At 45.1% G+C, this 17579-nt stretch overlaps 1 protein-coding gene across 1 annotated transcript; it reads right to left on the reverse strand.

Annotated features, from left to right (window-relative positions):
* Positions 1 to 8137: 8137 nt before the first annotated feature.
* Positions 8138 to 13427, reverse strand: cacng7b (calcium channel, voltage-dependent, gamma subunit 7b). Its single transcript, XM_068759862.1, has 6 exons — positions 13413 to 13427; positions 12204 to 12399; positions 11829 to 11915; positions 11299 to 11442; positions 9240 to 9385; positions 8138 to 8593 (listed from the first exon to the last, which is right to left on the reverse strand). Exons 2-6 carry the CDS (start codon positions 12397 to 12399, stop codon positions 8138 to 8140), a joined length of 1029 nt encoding a protein of 342 aa, XP_068615963.1. The 5' UTR covers positions 13413 to 13427.
* Positions 13428 to 17579: the final 4152 nt, after the last annotated feature.

Genomic DNA, 17579 nt, shown 5'->3' on the forward strand with positions numbered 1-17579 from the left:
TCTGTAATATTATCTTTCCCCACACGTATGAAAGGTAATGCGAGTGCGTGTGTGGGAATATAGATATATAATACAATATAATACAACACCAGATTAACCGCAAGTCACACTACAACTACATTGACTGCTGCATGTCCAGAAGAGGAAATTTAGCAGGTGAATATGACATAAGCTATTAGTGATTGCTTGACCAGAGGGAAACACACACACACACACACACACGGCACATAAGATCTGCTTATGATGACAGCTCTAAAAATACAGGCAACATGCAGTTTTCTATTCTGAGTACTGGAAGGCAGCAGTCAACATTAAGAGAACATGCTTGAAGATTCAGGGCAGCGACTCTGGGATGATTTGTCTACTTAATCAAGAGCGGCAACACACCTGAGCTCATTGCTGAGCTCCCACAGCTGGCACAGGCAAATATTTGCACGCATTCCAATGCGCGCACACGCACACACGCAGGTGCACAAAAAAAACATCAACACACAAACAAAAGCCTTGGCATTCAAGCACACGTGTAGCCTTAAACCCCCGTGACTGCCAAAATGATGACAATAAAAAAATAGAAAAAATAGGTCATCTTCGAAAGGCCCTTCAAAGAGAATCTGAACTGCCATTAAACCCACGTGAAGAGTTGGGGAAGATCAGCCTGCATGTGACCAAGCCTGCGTGAGCAGCACAGCCTGAGGAGGCAGTGGCAGCAACACCTCCATCTAAGAGGCTCCTAAAATAAAGTGTCTCAGGATGACCCGATGCTCATGAACCCATGAACACATTCCTGAACACATGCACACATGCAAACATGCACATGCATGAGGACTCTCTGGAAGGAGATTCAACTCAAGATTGCGCTTAGAATGTATGTTTTGATACAGGAAGAAGTGTGTTGTTATCCTTCTATAAAAAGGAGACCGGAGTTTGGTACAAATCTCCAGATTGAAAGTAAATTAAATGTTTGCAAAGAAACATTTTCATGCTAATGAATCAGGTCACAACTGCTTTATTTGTTACATTCATTTTAACATTATAGAGTTAACTTTCTCTTCCTTCAGGAATCTCCTGTTGGATGAACTGATTTCTATGACACTCAGACACGCCTGTAGTTTGGATGGTTTGCACACAGGTTGGTTCCATGTTGTGTCTCCGGTCCATTGGGCACACACACACACACACTCCTGCCACTGTGTCTGCAGTGTGTTTAGATCACACGGCCCTGCACAGACGGGTTGCTTCAATGCATCGCTAACATTACCCAGTTCAATAACAAGCTGTTATAAAACCCAGCCCTCGGACACACTAACCTGAGTGGAGCGCCTAAAAGCACCAAACCAGGAGGTTCATTGATGCAGGAGCTAAAACCACTGAATTAGAATTACAAATTACACAGCAGCGTAAACTTATATCACTTTGTGTGCAGAAGTTTGTGCTTGTTGACATCGTTGCAAAGACATTTTATTTGCCTGAAATCATGTGGTTTAATCCAGGTATCTGTCGCTTCCTATCAAAGACTGTTGGCTTCTCTCCCGAGGCCCCATTTGAAGAGAGGAGGAGACATTTTGAAGTCTTTTTGCAGACCATAATGAAAACTGCAGCAAAAGCATTGATCCTCTGAACAATAGCTACGCGACAGATACGATGATCTTTGCAGAATTTCCTCTCAGAGATAAACAGAGTGCGTTAGGGAAGCATCCAAACAGCCATGGAATTAAAAATAAACTAAAGGAGACAAAATCACCAGAAGCCTCAGATCATCTTTTTCCGATTCCTCTGGACCGCTTGTGTATTTGCTGATCAGGATTTGGTCAGCACTACAAAACAAGTACAGTCTGTGTGGGCTATGCACCAGTATCGACTGCAGTGAGTCACCTCCCAGCATAAACGGTGGATCACGGACTCCTTTGAGGTGTTTTAATGCCAATCCAAATCTAGGGAGACGAGCGTCGAGGCCACACAGCAGCCACACAGGAGAGACAGTGTTCGCCACGCGGGAGGCGGAGGGGGCCAGTGGGTGCAACCAAGCAGACAGAGTGATCTGCTACGTCTCGATGACGGAGACGCGAGCAGTCAGCAGCATCTCCACCTTCACTCACCGCCATTTCCAAAACAAAACTTCATTAATTACCTCTGCCAGCAGGAGATGGATAAGGTCATGTTATCACCCGTTTGATCAGAGCTGTACCTGTGACTGCTGGGCTTATCTATCTATCTATCCATCCATCCACCCTGCGTGCAAACTCGTGATGAAGTTCAACTTTAAGTCCTTGCACGTGATCCTGCCGACACGCCTGACTGAACACGTCGGATCTGCATTACCGCAGGTGCCAACTCCATTCCTCCCTCCTGAAGATATGCAGCGTCTAAATCCAAAGCTCAGCTCAGAGGGGAAAAGTTGCGCTGTAGTCACCGAGCATGTGACCACATTTGCTCCCCCCCCCCACGGGACAATTATAAACTGTTATGGAACATTCAGAGGTGTACCTGGGATGGGCTGGAGCCCCAGCAGAGACAGGTATCATGCGTCTCCTTGTGTGCCTGTGTGTTTTTTTTTATTTTTATTTTTTTTACAGTGCATGGTGACTCCTGAATTCTGTAGCGCACACTCCTATCTCCAATCCAAGAGTTTGCATCCCAGATGTGATCCGAAGATCAATAATTGCCAGGGTGCCAGATGTTTAGTGCCCCTTTCTTTGAGACGCATCAGAGACAGGAAGCAGACTATAAATGAATATAAATATAAACATGACGCTCAGATGTCGCACCTCGACGAGGAGTCCAGCTGCAGAGCATGTGCAGACTTGATCAGACCCATCCGAGCTCAGAACTCCGGAGCTGAGTGTGCAAAACTGGAGCATATGCGGACTGCGGTGCATTCATTAACAGAGGAAGCCGCACAGATCAGCCTGCTTGCATCAGATACTCGGTGGAAAATGGACGCCTGGCATCACGCAGCCGGCACGGAGGAAAAATCAGCGTGCTGAGACACCGATCACGCGTCAGAGACATGCCCAGGAATAGCTCCTGAATGTGCAGAAAGGAGTGCAGCTGGTCACCTCAGAACATGCAGCAAATATTCTAGTCCCGACACCTGCGCCGCGGATGCAGGGGGAGATTCAAACGAGCTATTATCCGGGCTTCATTTGCATAACATGCAGCCGCTAATTATAGGCCTAGAATAAAAAAAAAAAAAGGTGGGTAATTATTATTCAGCGTTCATTCACAGAGAATGAGAATTACTATCATCATTTGTTATTTCCCTGAATTCCGTCTGCACTGCGTGGAGTGCGGGCTAAGTTGATGCAACGTGGAATCACATTTACGTGGCGTCAACGTTGCAGCGGACGAACGACGACGCGTCAAACTGCAAAGTAGAAACAACAGTGTAATTAGTGGTTATTAAAAAAGCTCGGAGAGCTCTTACCTGCAAGGCTTTTATTCTAGCGCAGCGATTCGCAGCGCGTCGCGCTCCCGAAGAGGAGGAGATGATGGGAGGAAAGAAGATAGGGCTCGGACGGTGGATGGGCTAAATGCCTGGTGGCAATAAATAAATAAATAAATAAAATAGATAAATAAAAGGGGGTGAAAGAGCCGATCACAATAAGAAGCGAACGAGGGACTGGTTTTTAATTCCAGTGGTGGGAGGGGGGGGGGGGGGGGGATAAAAAAAAAGAAAAAAAAGAAGCTAATCAGCCAGTGATTGAAAAGGGCTGAGGATGCACAGAGAGGGCGAACACAAAACACGTCACAGAGCGCGGGTTTGTCTCCAGAGGATGCGGCCGCTGCTTGTGAGCACTCCGGGAGAATAATGCGTCTCCCCCCTCCCCCCCCGGCTGAAAGGAGCGCTCCTCTCTCGGCTGCGCTCACACTGAGCCCGACGCAAGCAACTTGTCGCATCCCAGCAAAACAGCTCCGTAATGATGTGAAATGATGACGGGCGATGGCTCAGCCGACACGAGGCAAAACCCCACGCAGAAAGTACGTCACGCTGCAAGACCACTGGAGGAAGGGTTAAACGCTTTAGGTTTATCCGCTCGTTCTCGGATTGACAGAATTGTGCTTATTGGAGCGTGTGCGTTTATATACAGTGCGTGTGTGTGTGTGTTTCTTTGCATTGTGTGTGTGTGTGTGTAAAATTGCATATTTACCTGTGAATCCAGAGAGAGAGACAATAATGAAGTGAATATCTACAGGTTAATATTTCTACATCTTTAAAGACAGCCAATCAGCATGCTCTATATAATGATTAGAATATATCGTTATATGCATCATTATTTAGTTCAGTGACTTTTTCCCTGTGAGATTTCTGCCGTTTATAATACTAATAAATTATGTCACACCCAGATCTATAAAAAAAAGGGTCACACAGTTAGGATGCACGAAACTGAGCATATATACAATGACCTTCAATAGTTTTAAAATGGCTTTGCAGCACAGCCCCCCCCCCCCCCCCCTCCCCTCCCCTCCCCTCTGCCTCACACACATGTACACACACACACACACATACACTGAAAGGGGCGAGGGAGAGCTGGAGAGAGCTAATGCAGAGTGACAGGTCTTTCATGCAGTAATGGTGACGGTGAAAGGAGAGATCCACTCAACCCACGCGGCCGCACATGCACACGCACTAACACATGGGCCCCCCACACACATGTACTACTCACACATGTACACACAGCAATACCAAAAAAAGTGTCACACAACAATTCACTGTCAATAAGCTGTCTTTCGCGAGAGATGCTTCATATACATTTCTCTTGTCATAGAATCAATTTTGCTTTACATCGCAAAGTTGTATTTCATATAATGTAAATGTTTTATATTATTATTATTATTATTATTATACTCTACTACTAATACTAGTACTAGTACTAGTAGCAGTAGCAGAGTAATTGTATCAGTAGTAGCATCATGAGTACTGTATTACTATGTTGATGTTGTTGTTCTTCTCTCTTGGTGACCTTGACTAAAAGCAGGTATAGTTGCTTCCGTTCGTCCCAGAAGATATTCACTATCGGTGATGTTTACTTTCCCTGCACCGTCACATTTTAATCTGATGTCCCAAACAAAGGCTGTTTATGATTTAAAATGACTAACCTTTACAGAAACACAAACACATATGGGGGCTTAGTCATGCACAAATGCATACACATAACACTCTGATCAATTTTGTTACCCCCCCCCCCCCCCAGGCTGTGGTGGCTTTGTGACTGAGGAGGGAGCTGGTGAACACCCAGCGGCTCACTGCAGTGCAGAGTGAATTCACTTAGCAAGTTTTTCTCCATCACAGAGACCAGCCGGGAAAAAACACTGGTCTTTAAATTATTATTAAACCATGTTGGGCTCTTATCACAAAAGTTCAAAGGCAAATGCTCTTATTTTGGATTTCTTTCCTAATTTAATAAAAGGGTCATTTATACCAAAAAAAGAGAAATCAGAAAGTTTACACATGTATGCATGTAATTCAGATGACAAGAGAAGGTAAACAGGACAAAATACACATTGGAAGTTTTATTCATGTCTACAGGAAAGTGACGGATGTCAGTAATTTTAAGAACAGTTGTTTTAAAAAAATGCTATTGAACTATACGCACCATTTCCATTGAAGCATTGTAAATCTGTTGTTTTATCCATTTCATATTTTCAAAGATGGTTATGTGCAAGTGTTTATGTGGGGAAAAAAGCACAGCTACAAGACTTTTTAGGGAACCATGTCGAAGCAAAGACAGAGGCAGCGTGTAGAAAGGGAACCCCAAAGAGAACTGCTACAGATTAAAGGGCACCAAAACGATCTTAAACTGTTCTAAACAGGAACCACGAACCTTGATTTGGCTGCCGGGGGGTGGAAAAGTTATCTTGATCTTCAACAATTACTGCTGTGGTGACCTTGAGCAAGGCACTTAACCTCCAAACTACAGCAGCTGGCCCACCATCAGAAGGCTGCAGTTATACTGGGCTTCACCGCAATATGAATTTGTCCAGCTACATAAAGAACAAAGTAGGGAGAATTTCAAAATAAAAGCCACAGACCTGCTCAGTACAGTCGTGATGATATCTATAGACGATCTCACATTAAGTTCTGCACCGTAACGTCATCATTGCACAAATGTAAACTATCAGTGCGTTTCCTTCACTCCAGTGTCAGAGTGAAGATGACAACCAGACATTGCACAATGACACAACGTTTTACTGTCACCATAGTCATAACCATATGGAAAATATGCGTAAAATAAAGAGACAGTTCCTGCTTGTGTTGGTTGGAGAAACATATTCAAGACTACTATATAATGTTTTTGAGACACTGTCCAGTATTTCTATCTGGAAACAAACATTATTACAATAGAACAGCAAGCTAAGTGAAGATGCTGAATGTTCTGGCCCATGTGGGCTACCTGCCTGCAATGTTTATCAGAATGAATAACTGTTCATCTTTGAGATACTGTTAAGCATCCAATATGCCGTTTAACGTATGGGATGCTTGTTCTGTGAAGCCTTCCTTTACTCATTTAGAGCTGCAGCAACTTAATCAAGAAGCCAATAAATGTAAATGTTATTTGACAAAATGTGGTAGAAAAACTTGATTGAATTAAATAAATGAATGCATTGAGTCATGTGACATTACAAACGACATGTCCCACTTTTTTTTTTTTTTTTACATCTGGCCACTAAATAGAGAAATTCATAATAAATAACCTTTAGCTAAATCCCTAAACATGATAAATAATAGCATCTACTTCTTTGGCTTTTCAAACAGCTGCTAAAAATATTGAAATAAAGCTGCGAGTTCTACTTTGTCTGCAATGTCAAAAAAACAAAACACAGCAAAACAGAGGATCTGCATTTAACACTCGGTGGTATTAACCTTTGATAATTAATGTTTATTTTCATCACGTTCGTTTCCCAGATATACAAACAAACAGCACTAAAGCTTAAAAAAAAAAAAAGAGTCTCAACCAGTCTGAAAATAAGCAAATCCATGCACAGTTCAAAATGGCATGTCCTGTTGCTCCTGACATTCAGCATAATTCCTCCTGTGGATGGACGACTGCTCCACCTCATCAGGGCTGCGCCATCAATACAGCAGGCCTTTGAGGAGTGCATGAAATAAGAGTCAGTACTGACGGTGGCCAACAGAGGGCGACACACCTCTGTTTCAGCGCCGGGTGGCCCATCCTCCTCCCAGCCTGCGTGAGCAGCATCCTGATGATATGTCTTTTGGTTGTAGGAGGCCTGTTGCAGTCATCATCCAAAGCAGAGTGAGTCAGACATTTTCTTGACGTGCCAAAGCTTCATTCATAATTTACAGCGGCTACACTGAATCTCATTGTGTGCAATTTTCCCAGACAATAATTTATAAATTGTATACAAATGTGTAAAACATTAAGTTGATTTTCTCTTTAGGGTAATTCAGAACATTCACATTATAGTCTTGCCATTTCAGAATAACTCTACTGATAAGTAACATCTCAAGCTAATAATATTAAGAATAATAAAAATGATACCTGTGAGTTAAATTGATGCAAAATGTAAAGAAGACAATAATGTATCTTATATTTTGGTAAAAAGGAACATAGTCCATTTATTGGCATGAATTTTGTGTTTATAAAACTGTTCAATCTGTCTGTGTGATAAGTGTTCTATCATATCATTTCATATATTTCCAAGTGCATTCCATTTTCCTGCAGCACTGCAGTATCTTACTTGTTATACCGCAGCCCCTTGCTCTCCCTTGCTCTCCCTTGCTCTCCCTTCCTCGCTCTCCCCCCCCCCCCCCCCCCAATCTCCTCTGTCACTCAGCCTAACCTCTACAGTCTTTTTAGCAAACACTCTTCCTTCTTTCCTCAGTGACACACTGAATTCCTCTTTTCATTTTTCCACTCTACTCCTATTCTAATCTTTCTCTATCCATTTGAATCTCCACCATCTTGTTAAACTTGAAAACCTCCCTTGTCTCTCTGGTTCACATTAATCCAACAGCTATATATATTTTTTTATCTGACACTCCCTTCTTCAATTCATCTCCCTTAATCTGTACTCCACGTTCATCACTGACACACATTCATCATCTAAATGTACTGTATTAATGATTATGAGGAATCACAGTGTCTCTTCTTCCTCCCCCGGGCCCCCCCTCTTCCTAACAGGGGGAGGCACTCATGTGCATGTGCGTGTGATAGTGAGGGGGAAGTACAGGTGGTGGAGGCACAACCATTGGGAGAGCCTGGCCTTGGGGATGCGAGGAGTGTGACCTGGTCAGAGTGTGTGTGGTGGGGTATCCAGCAGACTGGGGGGCCATTTGGTAGATCCGTGCGGAAGAAGAACCAGAAGGCGGGCTGCCCGGACCGCCGGTATGGAGCTTGCCTTTGGGTGGGGCTGGGGGTGCCTGATTGAGCTGGATGGAGATGTCACTGGAGGCGTTGGAGGTGCTGCGGCCTCGCTTTTGCTGGGGCCAAGAGGACTCCGGATGGAGGAACTGACCGCTGTAATCGCTGCTCTCTGAGAGGCGGGGGTGGTAGAGGGCAGGGTGGGGTCGGTACATCTCTTCCTCAGCGTAGCGCTTCATGAACAGATAGACTGACATCACCCCGGCCCCCTGAGACCAGAGGGTGAGACGAGCAAGCAGAAAGAGATTTGGGGTAAATAGGATGTCGCAGGAAGAGAAGGATATTGTTGCATGAATCAAGTGAGTGCAGAGACAAATACCTGTTCAAAGAAGTAGGAACAAGTGATGGGGGGGGGGGGGGGGGGTATTATTGGATCAAAGGTGAACGATAAGAATGATAATGAAATGCACAAGCCTGGGAGACTGTGCTTTAGATTGCTGAGGATGTAGAAGGATGAGGGCATCCTTTGAGCTCTTTTAGGCTCTTAGTAAGGATAGAAAGGGAAAAGAGGAAGACGCATGAAGGACACAGGAGTGCAGAGAAGAGATGGAGTGGTGAAAAAGAGGAGAGAGTCGAACAGTTCACGCAGAACTGTCCACTGCAGCACATTAGGAGCAATGCTGCTGATGATGGGAAGAGGCAGAAGGAGCGCAGTGGGGGGGGGGGAGAGGAGCAGATGGATGTAAGCATAAACACGCAAGCACTCGGCAGACCCAGCAGGTCTGCGGTACTGACATGTCTGTTATCTACAGGATAGTAATCATCCATGCTAGTGCATTTAGCATGTAGCATACTATGCTTATGAGCATGAGGTTGAAAATGGACAGAGCAGCACACATCCTCTCCCCGCCTGACCTCTTTCAGCAAGAAGGAGGAGGCAGCGAAGGCGAAGGACCAGCCGTAGTGGTAGTTGAAGAACTGTTCGGGCTCCCTGGGCCGGTTCATCACCTCATCGTTAATACTGGAGATGTAGAGCACCAGGCCCACCACTAGACTGAGGCCTGCACACACAGCACATTAGCAGCGACAGTGAGCCTGAGAGGCAGCGATAAGCCGATAGGAGAGAGAGAGAGAGCGAGGAGGTCATCGTATAGCACTTCAGCCAACCAACGTCGATCGTTAACAGAAAGTTTTCAGGAGGATAACAAGACAAAATGTCGTTAGAGAAAAGTTGGTTATTATACAAAAACTAACACGAGACGTGTGAAACATGCAGAGAGCTCCTTCTGTTGTTCGGCTTCATATAATTAGTAAACTTGCATTCTGTCTGACTTGGTCTATATCTGAACAAGACCTGGATGCTTCCCCAATCTGAGCTAAGTGCATTAACATGTTATGGTTAGACAGTCTGATCCTCGTCGGCTGAAAAACAGACATTTCCTCCTGATGGTGTTTCACATTAGCAGCATTTAAAATTCTACCAGACAAGCTTGCCTTGAAACACCCAGTTTGTCGGAAATAAACTTTCTTTTCTCCACTTGGCCAAAGAGAAATGTTCCTATTACATTTTGTTTTGTGTGCGTGTGTGGCTGAGATTGTGCGTTTATAATACAAGTAATGTGAAGATTTAAAGAAAAGACAAATGCGCAAGTGGCTCTACAATTCTGAGCTCAAAAGCAACACATACATTAAACATTAAAACCCTGCAGCTACAAGAAGGCTCCCTCCTGCTGCACGCATGGTAAATGCATGACATGCAAACACATGGACATCACTGAAAAATCAATATTCAAATAAAGCTGCATGATGTCAGCAGCAAATAGGAGTATTTTTAGCTTCCACTGCAATATTCAAATGTACCACAGGACAGTCAAGCGGTTACGCATTTGCATAAACAGCTAGCTTGAGAGGTTGTGTTGTCAATTTTAAAACTAAAAAAAGGGTAGAAAATGGAGAAACCTTGCTGCTGTCAATCATGGAGTGGAAGTACATCTTCTTCTAAATAAGTAACACAAGTAAACTGAGGGAGACGCGCACACACGCACACACACACACACACACACACACACGTGTGCATGCGAAGGGCGGATGTGGGGAAGAAAAGGGGAATCAAAAAGGAAGAAGAGATATATTTAAATGATCTGCCTACAAGTTCACAAGACGTGGCTCGAATAGAAGAGCAGCAGAAACCTCTAAGCGTGATTCGATGAAGGGATCGAAATGAATGAGAGGAAGGAGTGAGAGAAAAAGAAGAACCGAGCAGCAGCAGAAGGAATAATGGAGTGATGAGGGAGGGCAGCGCAGGGGTTTGATAAAAAGACGTTTTACCGATTATCAGAATACCTCATTAAGTAAAACAGTGTGTCACTTCCAGCACAGGCACACCCCCCCCCCCCCCCCCCCCCGTTATATAACACCTATTATTTTCCTGCACTCTTTATCAGCAAGTCCCTGCTATGGGGAGTTAGATCTGCAGGCTCTGTTTGATGCTCCTTTGAGCTCTGCAGCGCTGATGATTGACTCTAACGCATCGACTGAAAGTCTTCAGAGAACGCGAGCTCCAGTTTGGCTTTACCACACACACACACACACACAGAGAGAGAGAGAGAGAGAGGGCATGAAATGGGCGCACTGCAGCCACCTGCTGTTCAAGAGGCTTAACTACACTCATGCAGAAAGCGGGAAACCCTACTGGGACATTTTGTGTAATTTCAGTTTTGACCATCTCAAATTGAGAATTCTGCTTTGAATGTGAAACACGTCATTCCTGGTTTAGTTCCAAAGGGATGGAAAGTCAAAAGAGAGCAGAGGAGAAGCCTCAATAGGAGTCACCTTTTCAGATGACAGCCTAAACGCCTGCATCACACACTAAAAATAGCTCCACGGCGGCGCGTCTCCCTGTGTGGCACTGGACACACCGAGCTGTTCTAATCCATCACAGAGCGACGGCAGGACATGAGTAATGGGCGCCCACCTGAGAGGATGAAGAAGATCCCAGAAACGAAGGCCAGGATAGTGCGCTGAGGCTGGATATGTCCTATGTTACTGATGATGAAGGCGGTGAAGACAAACAGCAGCGACACCATTGGGAAGGGCGTGGCTGTCCTCATCACCATCTCTGTAAGGAGGACAGGCCACAGTGTTAAGCAGAGCTGAGAGAAGTGTCCTCAAAGTCACTATAGTCATAGTGATGGAACATTTTAATGAGATCTACAGCATTTGGTAGAATGTCTGATTGATTTTTAATTATAGGAAATATGTTAGATATGTTGAGGGGGGGGGGTGTATAAAATTATATTCAATGCAGACCAAAATGTGGAACACTAAAGCTAAATCTTAAATAGAATCCTTCACATTTCCTTTAGAAATGTATTTTTTTGTTTTTAAATCACCTTAGTGGCATTTGTCATTAAAATGTTGATATTAATAATCTTATTTTCTTGATACTAGTACTCAGATTAAAGTTAGTCACACAGCAGATAAGGAGCTCTGTCTTTTCCTTACTCAGGATATTTGCGGTGTTTTCAGTGGTGATCTCTATTTCAGGTTCTGTGAAGTACTCTGATGCGACACATCTACCGTTTTCTGATCCTGCGAGGAAACACACACACAAACACACACGCACACACACACACACACACAAAGAAAGATGGTGTCAGGTAACAATCATGTTTTGTGATGATTAAAAATCCAAAGGCCAGACTCTTGCGTCCTCTCTTTTGTAGCAGTGATCATATTGACTTTATGCACACACACACACACACACACACACACACCTACACACACACCTACACACACACACCTACACACACAGTCTTATACAGTCATTTCATTATTGAACGTGAATGTAAATTCAAACATGCAACCGCATCTTCCTACCGGCCACGAAGCAAACTCTCCAGAGGCCTGAATGCAGTGCCATCTTCACCTCCATGCTCTGGTTCTGTTGTAGGATGATGCCCTCCACCATGATCAGCCAGTAGTCGGTGGACACGGCCACCCCCACCAGCAGGAGCCCGCAGGCTCCGAACACCGTGGACAGGATGGTCAACGCACGGCTGCTGCACGAACTCATCTGGAGGGCAGAGGGGAGAAATGACATGTGCAGAAAGCAGAAACAAAAATGCATTTGGGAACGGGTTACAGGGGGATGTCATGTGTTAACAGAGTTTGCTATGCATTAGGCGCATCGTCACTGTAATGCAGCTGACTTTCATTTGTCATTTCAACTCATATCTTTCTTTCTGGCTTCAGTTTTGCTTTAATCATTTTTATGCATTCATGCATAAATTGCATGAATTTCCATGTACGGACAAAATCTTAATATTTTTCCCTCTCATGCATCTGGTCTTCTTTTAATGAGGAGAAAGTCTTCCTGCAGGACGTTGGAACAGCAGCTCTGTGGCTGCAAGTATTTCACCGGTGCATGCCTGCTATGAAATCACCTGCTATCTGGCAGACTGTGCAGGTCATCTCAGCACAGTGAAGTGACTTTAAATGAAATGAGACAATGTAATAACTGGATGGAAGAGGCCAATTATGGCCGTGAAGGAATGCACCTGCTCTCCAATGAGGCAGAAATACAAACTGACAGTCGATCCTCGGCCGTTCAAAAGCACACGTGGTCTGACGAGTAGAAAGAAAACTTCTATACCATCATCACACAGACTGGGCTGTTTACAGCCCTGTATGGAAACGGTGAAGGTTTACACTAATGTGCGACTCTAACCCCGACAAAATAGCTGAATTAGTCAAGATAGGAAATATTTTCAGAGCCACAACGGAAGAATTGTACGAATAGCAGTTGATGCTGTCCTGCTGTAAATGGGCTTCCTTGTTTCTTTTAAGTCAGTGTTCCAGATGTCGGCTGGTGTCAGGGAGGTGAGGAGGGGTGAGCATGAAGATGATCAGGGGGGGTCAATCGCCTTCCAGGAGGCGGAGCATGTGTTACAACACGGCAGAAATGAGGGGGCTAAAGTCAGACTCGTTCAGCACCATGGACAGCACCGTCATCTTCAGCAGGGGCAGCTGCTAAACAGGAAACACAAACCCATCTGAGTGGTGAATTATGTTTGGCTGATTTAGGACAGAAGTGAGCTCAGATGAAAGGAAACACTCCCTTTTCCCATGTTTCTACGCGACTATTACAGCGGGTTTGGGTCATTATCAACCCAAAAGCAGCTAAATAAACCAGCCAGTCAGTCCTGTGTAGTTTGTTTAGTTCTGTAATCACCTACTGAAACGCGTCTGGCAGAAATCTTCGTCAGTGTGACGTCACACTTTTAGAATGTGCACAAGCTGTGTGTGCACGTGCATGCACATTCATTACATGCACGCATCTTGTAGTTTTGTTCTTGTTTTCAGAGGCTTTTCCGAGACAGACAAGAGGGACGCTGTCCTGCAGCATCTGTTTGCTGTTTGGACCAAGGACTGTAACAGATATTTCATATGTGTCTGTCGAAAAAGCGTATAATATGTGATCTTCAAGTTTTCCTTTTGCTCACATCATCCAGTCCTTTACAGAACTGGTACCGCTTTTGGAGGCCTTGGGATTGAGATTGAGAGGAAGACAAAACCGAGCTGCTTTATAGATTTGCGATAACAGACCCGCTTTGAGACAGACCCCCAGCGCCCTCACCCAGAAAGCAATGAGCCAATTGAATTGGTTAGATAGGAGCCACATGGGGGACAAAAGGTTTAATTCTCTCCAATCTGTCACAATCTACAGACTGACATCAGCTCTAAAGCTCAATGAGATGAAACGTACTGAGGGGAGGATGAGGAAATGTGGTGCTGCAAAACATCCAGGAGGGGAAACATGGGGGGGGGGGGGGGGGGGGGGGGGGGGGGGTGCAGCGTCCATATCCATATATATGCAGCAGATGTGGGTTCAGGGAGAAACCTCGCCCCCCCAAAATGGAAGGAATATCAAGCAAGGGCGCGCATGAAGGGGGTTCTCCCTTCATGCCGGGTTCACCGTTCGGCATCTCAAAATGACCCCGGGAGAAGCACGGAGAGGAAAAGACACGACTTTATCACGGATGTCGTGACTCGAAGGCTTGTTTCACCATTTGAAGCATCTCTCCTGCGCAGCCACATTTCGGCTTTGATTTCGTTCCACGGCCAAACGGACACGCAGTTCAACATTCACAGCCCTGTAAGCGCGTTAAACGTGCCCGATCATGTATTTAATACATGTGTAATAGTACAGGACTGAAAGCGGCGATGTGCGCGCAGGGCTGGCTCCGAATCCCCCTCCTCTTTCCTGCAACACGCGGAGTTTGGAGATGATAAACAGAGCAGAAAACGCGTGAGCGACGCGCAGCGAAAAATTCAGTTGGAATTATAAAAGGGGAGCTGCAAAGCAAACGGACTTCCAGGTAACGTTTCACTGTGACGCTCCCACGAATGGATGAGCGACATGTCTTTTACGCTGAACGCAATAAGCGCACACGCCAGGAACGCAACGTTTTCCTCCAGTCACGCATATACCGAGTCAGAAACGCATGACTGTAGTTCTGCAAAGGGAGAAAATACTCACCCTGCCACGGAAGTCGTGCGTGTAGCGCACACGTCAGGAGCCAAGAAACCTCACAGCGTGAAGGCTTGGAAGATTTTTTGCGTTCTTTCACTCCCCCCCTCTTCTCTCCCCCTTTCCCTCCCTCTCTGTCTTGCGTTTTCCCCCTAAGCCCTTGTCTTTCACTCAGTCTGTCCCAGCCACTGCGGTGGATTGGTCCATCCAGCTGCAAAAGAGATCTAACGAGAGCGCAGGAGGAGGAGGAGAAGTGTGTGTGTGAGAGAGAGAGAGAGAGAGAGAGAGAGAGAGGGGGGGGGGTGTACAGGACTGGTGAATTTGTCATCTTGTAATTTTCTGTCTATAGGTTTTTAAAATATTTTTTTTTCATGTTTTTCTGTGTCTAAAATGTGTTTGTCTTGTCTCAAGGACTTTTCAAACAACTTGTAAGCAGGGTCCCATCAAAATAAGATCAGATGGTATCATTGAAATAATCAGTCAGAGGTTACCTTTAAGTAAAATTGGATATGAAAAGGTAAAGTGGAGGAGAGAATGAGGTTGAATAAGGAAGATTGTAATAGTACATAAAGCAGAAAACAAAGCGAGCTCTCCCTTTGTAGCTGCAGTTCACTGAACGCCATCGTTTAACCAGTCAAATGGGACGGCTCTGAATCATTCCCCTCCTCTTCCACCTTTGTCTCCTGTAGATCATGTCCTTTGGTCTATTTTTAGATGACTGGTGGAGGAACCCTGTATTTATAGCAACAATATCAATAGTGTACAGCACACTTAGTGTGTGTGTGTGAGAGAGAGAGGGAGAGGCAGAGAGAGGAAGGCGAGGCATGAGAAGAGGGCTGATGTGTCACAGTGACAGTGAATGATGGATTGCACACACACACACTGACTGGAGGTTTGCTTCGGTTGCACAATGACAGGCAGATGAAGGTTGTGATGAACAGTTTAAAACCAGGCAGGTCATGTCAAATGCTTTTATATAAATATGAAAATAGGATTTACACTTGGAGTTTTCTTTAGGATTTTAATATCATGCTACTCATTGTTGTATTTTATTTAGACGAGGATGAAAAAGTATTTTCTACCGCTACAAAATATATCTATGGTTATTTTGAAAGGGAAAAAAAAGGCACATTTATTAATAGGATAAGAAACACAAAGAACACCTGCTCATGTTTTATCGTCAAAACAAAGCGAGCCTTTAAGACGGGTGGAGTCTGACAGGGCTCCCCTCAATCGACAATTTACACCCAGAGTAAAACAGAGGCCCAGACAGAAGGTGCTACACCCGAGAGATAGTAGTAACAACAGTAAATCCTGAACAGATGATTTAGAATAACATCAAACAATGCAGTAAAACATGTCAGAGCAGCGTAGACAGAAAAGAGAGGAAGAGAGATGAAGGGCAGATAGGGAGGAGGAGAGGGGGGGAGAGAGGCAGCAGAGAAGTAGATGAGATTTTAACGTGAAGGTCAACTTGTTATAACCGAGGTCTCTGTGGATGTTAGTCCCATCGTGATGCTGGAGCTGGGAGGCGTGTGGGGGGGTGGGGGGGGGGGGGGGGGGGGTGGAAAGTGAGACGCATAGTTCTGCTGGTTCGACAACTAGAGCGTTACAGTAAATAGAGAGGTCAGCATCTTCTCTCTGTGTGTGTGTGTAAGAGTGTGTGCGTGCATGCGGCTGTGTACGTGTGCATGTGCATGGTTTAGCGTTTCTGAGCGTGAGCACGTGCGAAATTGACGGACTTTAAGCGTGACTGAGAGGCGCGTGGAGAAGATTATAGCAGCATCACACAAAATCACCAGAGCGAAACACTTCACTGTTTCATGATTTATTTCCTCAGTTTATTTTCATGTTCTTCTCTGCAGCTCGCAGAAACAGGCAGCGGCTCACAGACACACAGATGCACATTGTGGTCACACACACACACACACACACACACACTACAACCAATCCATCCTAGAGGTGCCTGAAAGGAAACAAATCAATTTCTGTGTGAAATAACCTCCTGGTTTGTTATATAAAGATGCTGAATTGGGATAATTTAGCTGTATCCTCAGAGTCACGTGTCAGATAACGCTTAACGGCAGAGCTGCTGATATTTTTTCCGTGTATTGAACCGTCCCAGTGAGCCTCACTTTTAATTACACCTAATCAATGCAGCGAGTGCATCATTACACAGCAAAAAAGCTTCATGCAATACGCCACAAAAAAAAAATAAGCGAGTACTCGAACAAGCTTCTTGCTTCATGCGGAGAAACCACGGAAAACGCGCCCGTGCCAGCTGTACGACGTCGCTGAGGAGGGCAGATGGTGTGTGTTGTGATGCGGATGTGTCTAATTCTACAGCTAGTTCAAGAATTACAGAGACAGAAATCACATTCCTGTGGCAGTGATGCGAGAAGCGCCTCTGGGGGGGGGGGGGGGATCGACTGGGGGCAGTAACTGCCTCTGCATGAAACGCACCCACTGCACTGTTTTAATGTCTCTGTGGGTCACGTGAGGTCACTGCTGTGACGATAAACCAAAAATGTCAAGCCAGCCCTGTGGAGCGGGTTCAGTCGAGGTCGCACGCACACACACACACACACACACACACACACACACTCACACACAAACAGAGACGGTTGCATATCACGCTGCCACGGACGCTGAGATTTTGCACTGTGCGTGCAAATGCAATATCTGATTGCAATGAAATTACAAAGGAATGTTTTTATTTGCGT

The sequence above is a fragment of the Brachionichthys hirsutus genome, chromosome 3, assembly GCF_040956055.1.
Source record: "Brachionichthys hirsutus isolate HB-005 chromosome 3, CSIRO-AGI_Bhir_v1, whole genome shotgun sequence".
Lineage (NCBI taxonomy): Eukaryota > Metazoa > Chordata > Actinopteri > Lophiiformes > Brachionichthyidae > Brachionichthys > Brachionichthys hirsutus.

Excerpts from the sequence above, each read along its gene's own strand:
- cacng7b (XM_068759862.1), bottom strand. The coding sequence starts at position 12,399 with ATGAGTTCGTGCAGCAGCCGTGCGTTGACCATCCTGTCCACGGTGTTC. Across the intron at positions 11,916-12,203 it reads GAGAGTTTGCTTCGTGGCCG|GATCAGAAAACGGTAGATGT; the intron begins GTAGGAAGATGC and ends GTTTCCTCGCAG. Across the intron at positions 11,443-11,828 it reads AAACACCGCAAATATCCTGA|AGATGGTGATGAGGACAGCC; the intron begins GTAAGGAAAAGA and ends TCCTCCTTACAG.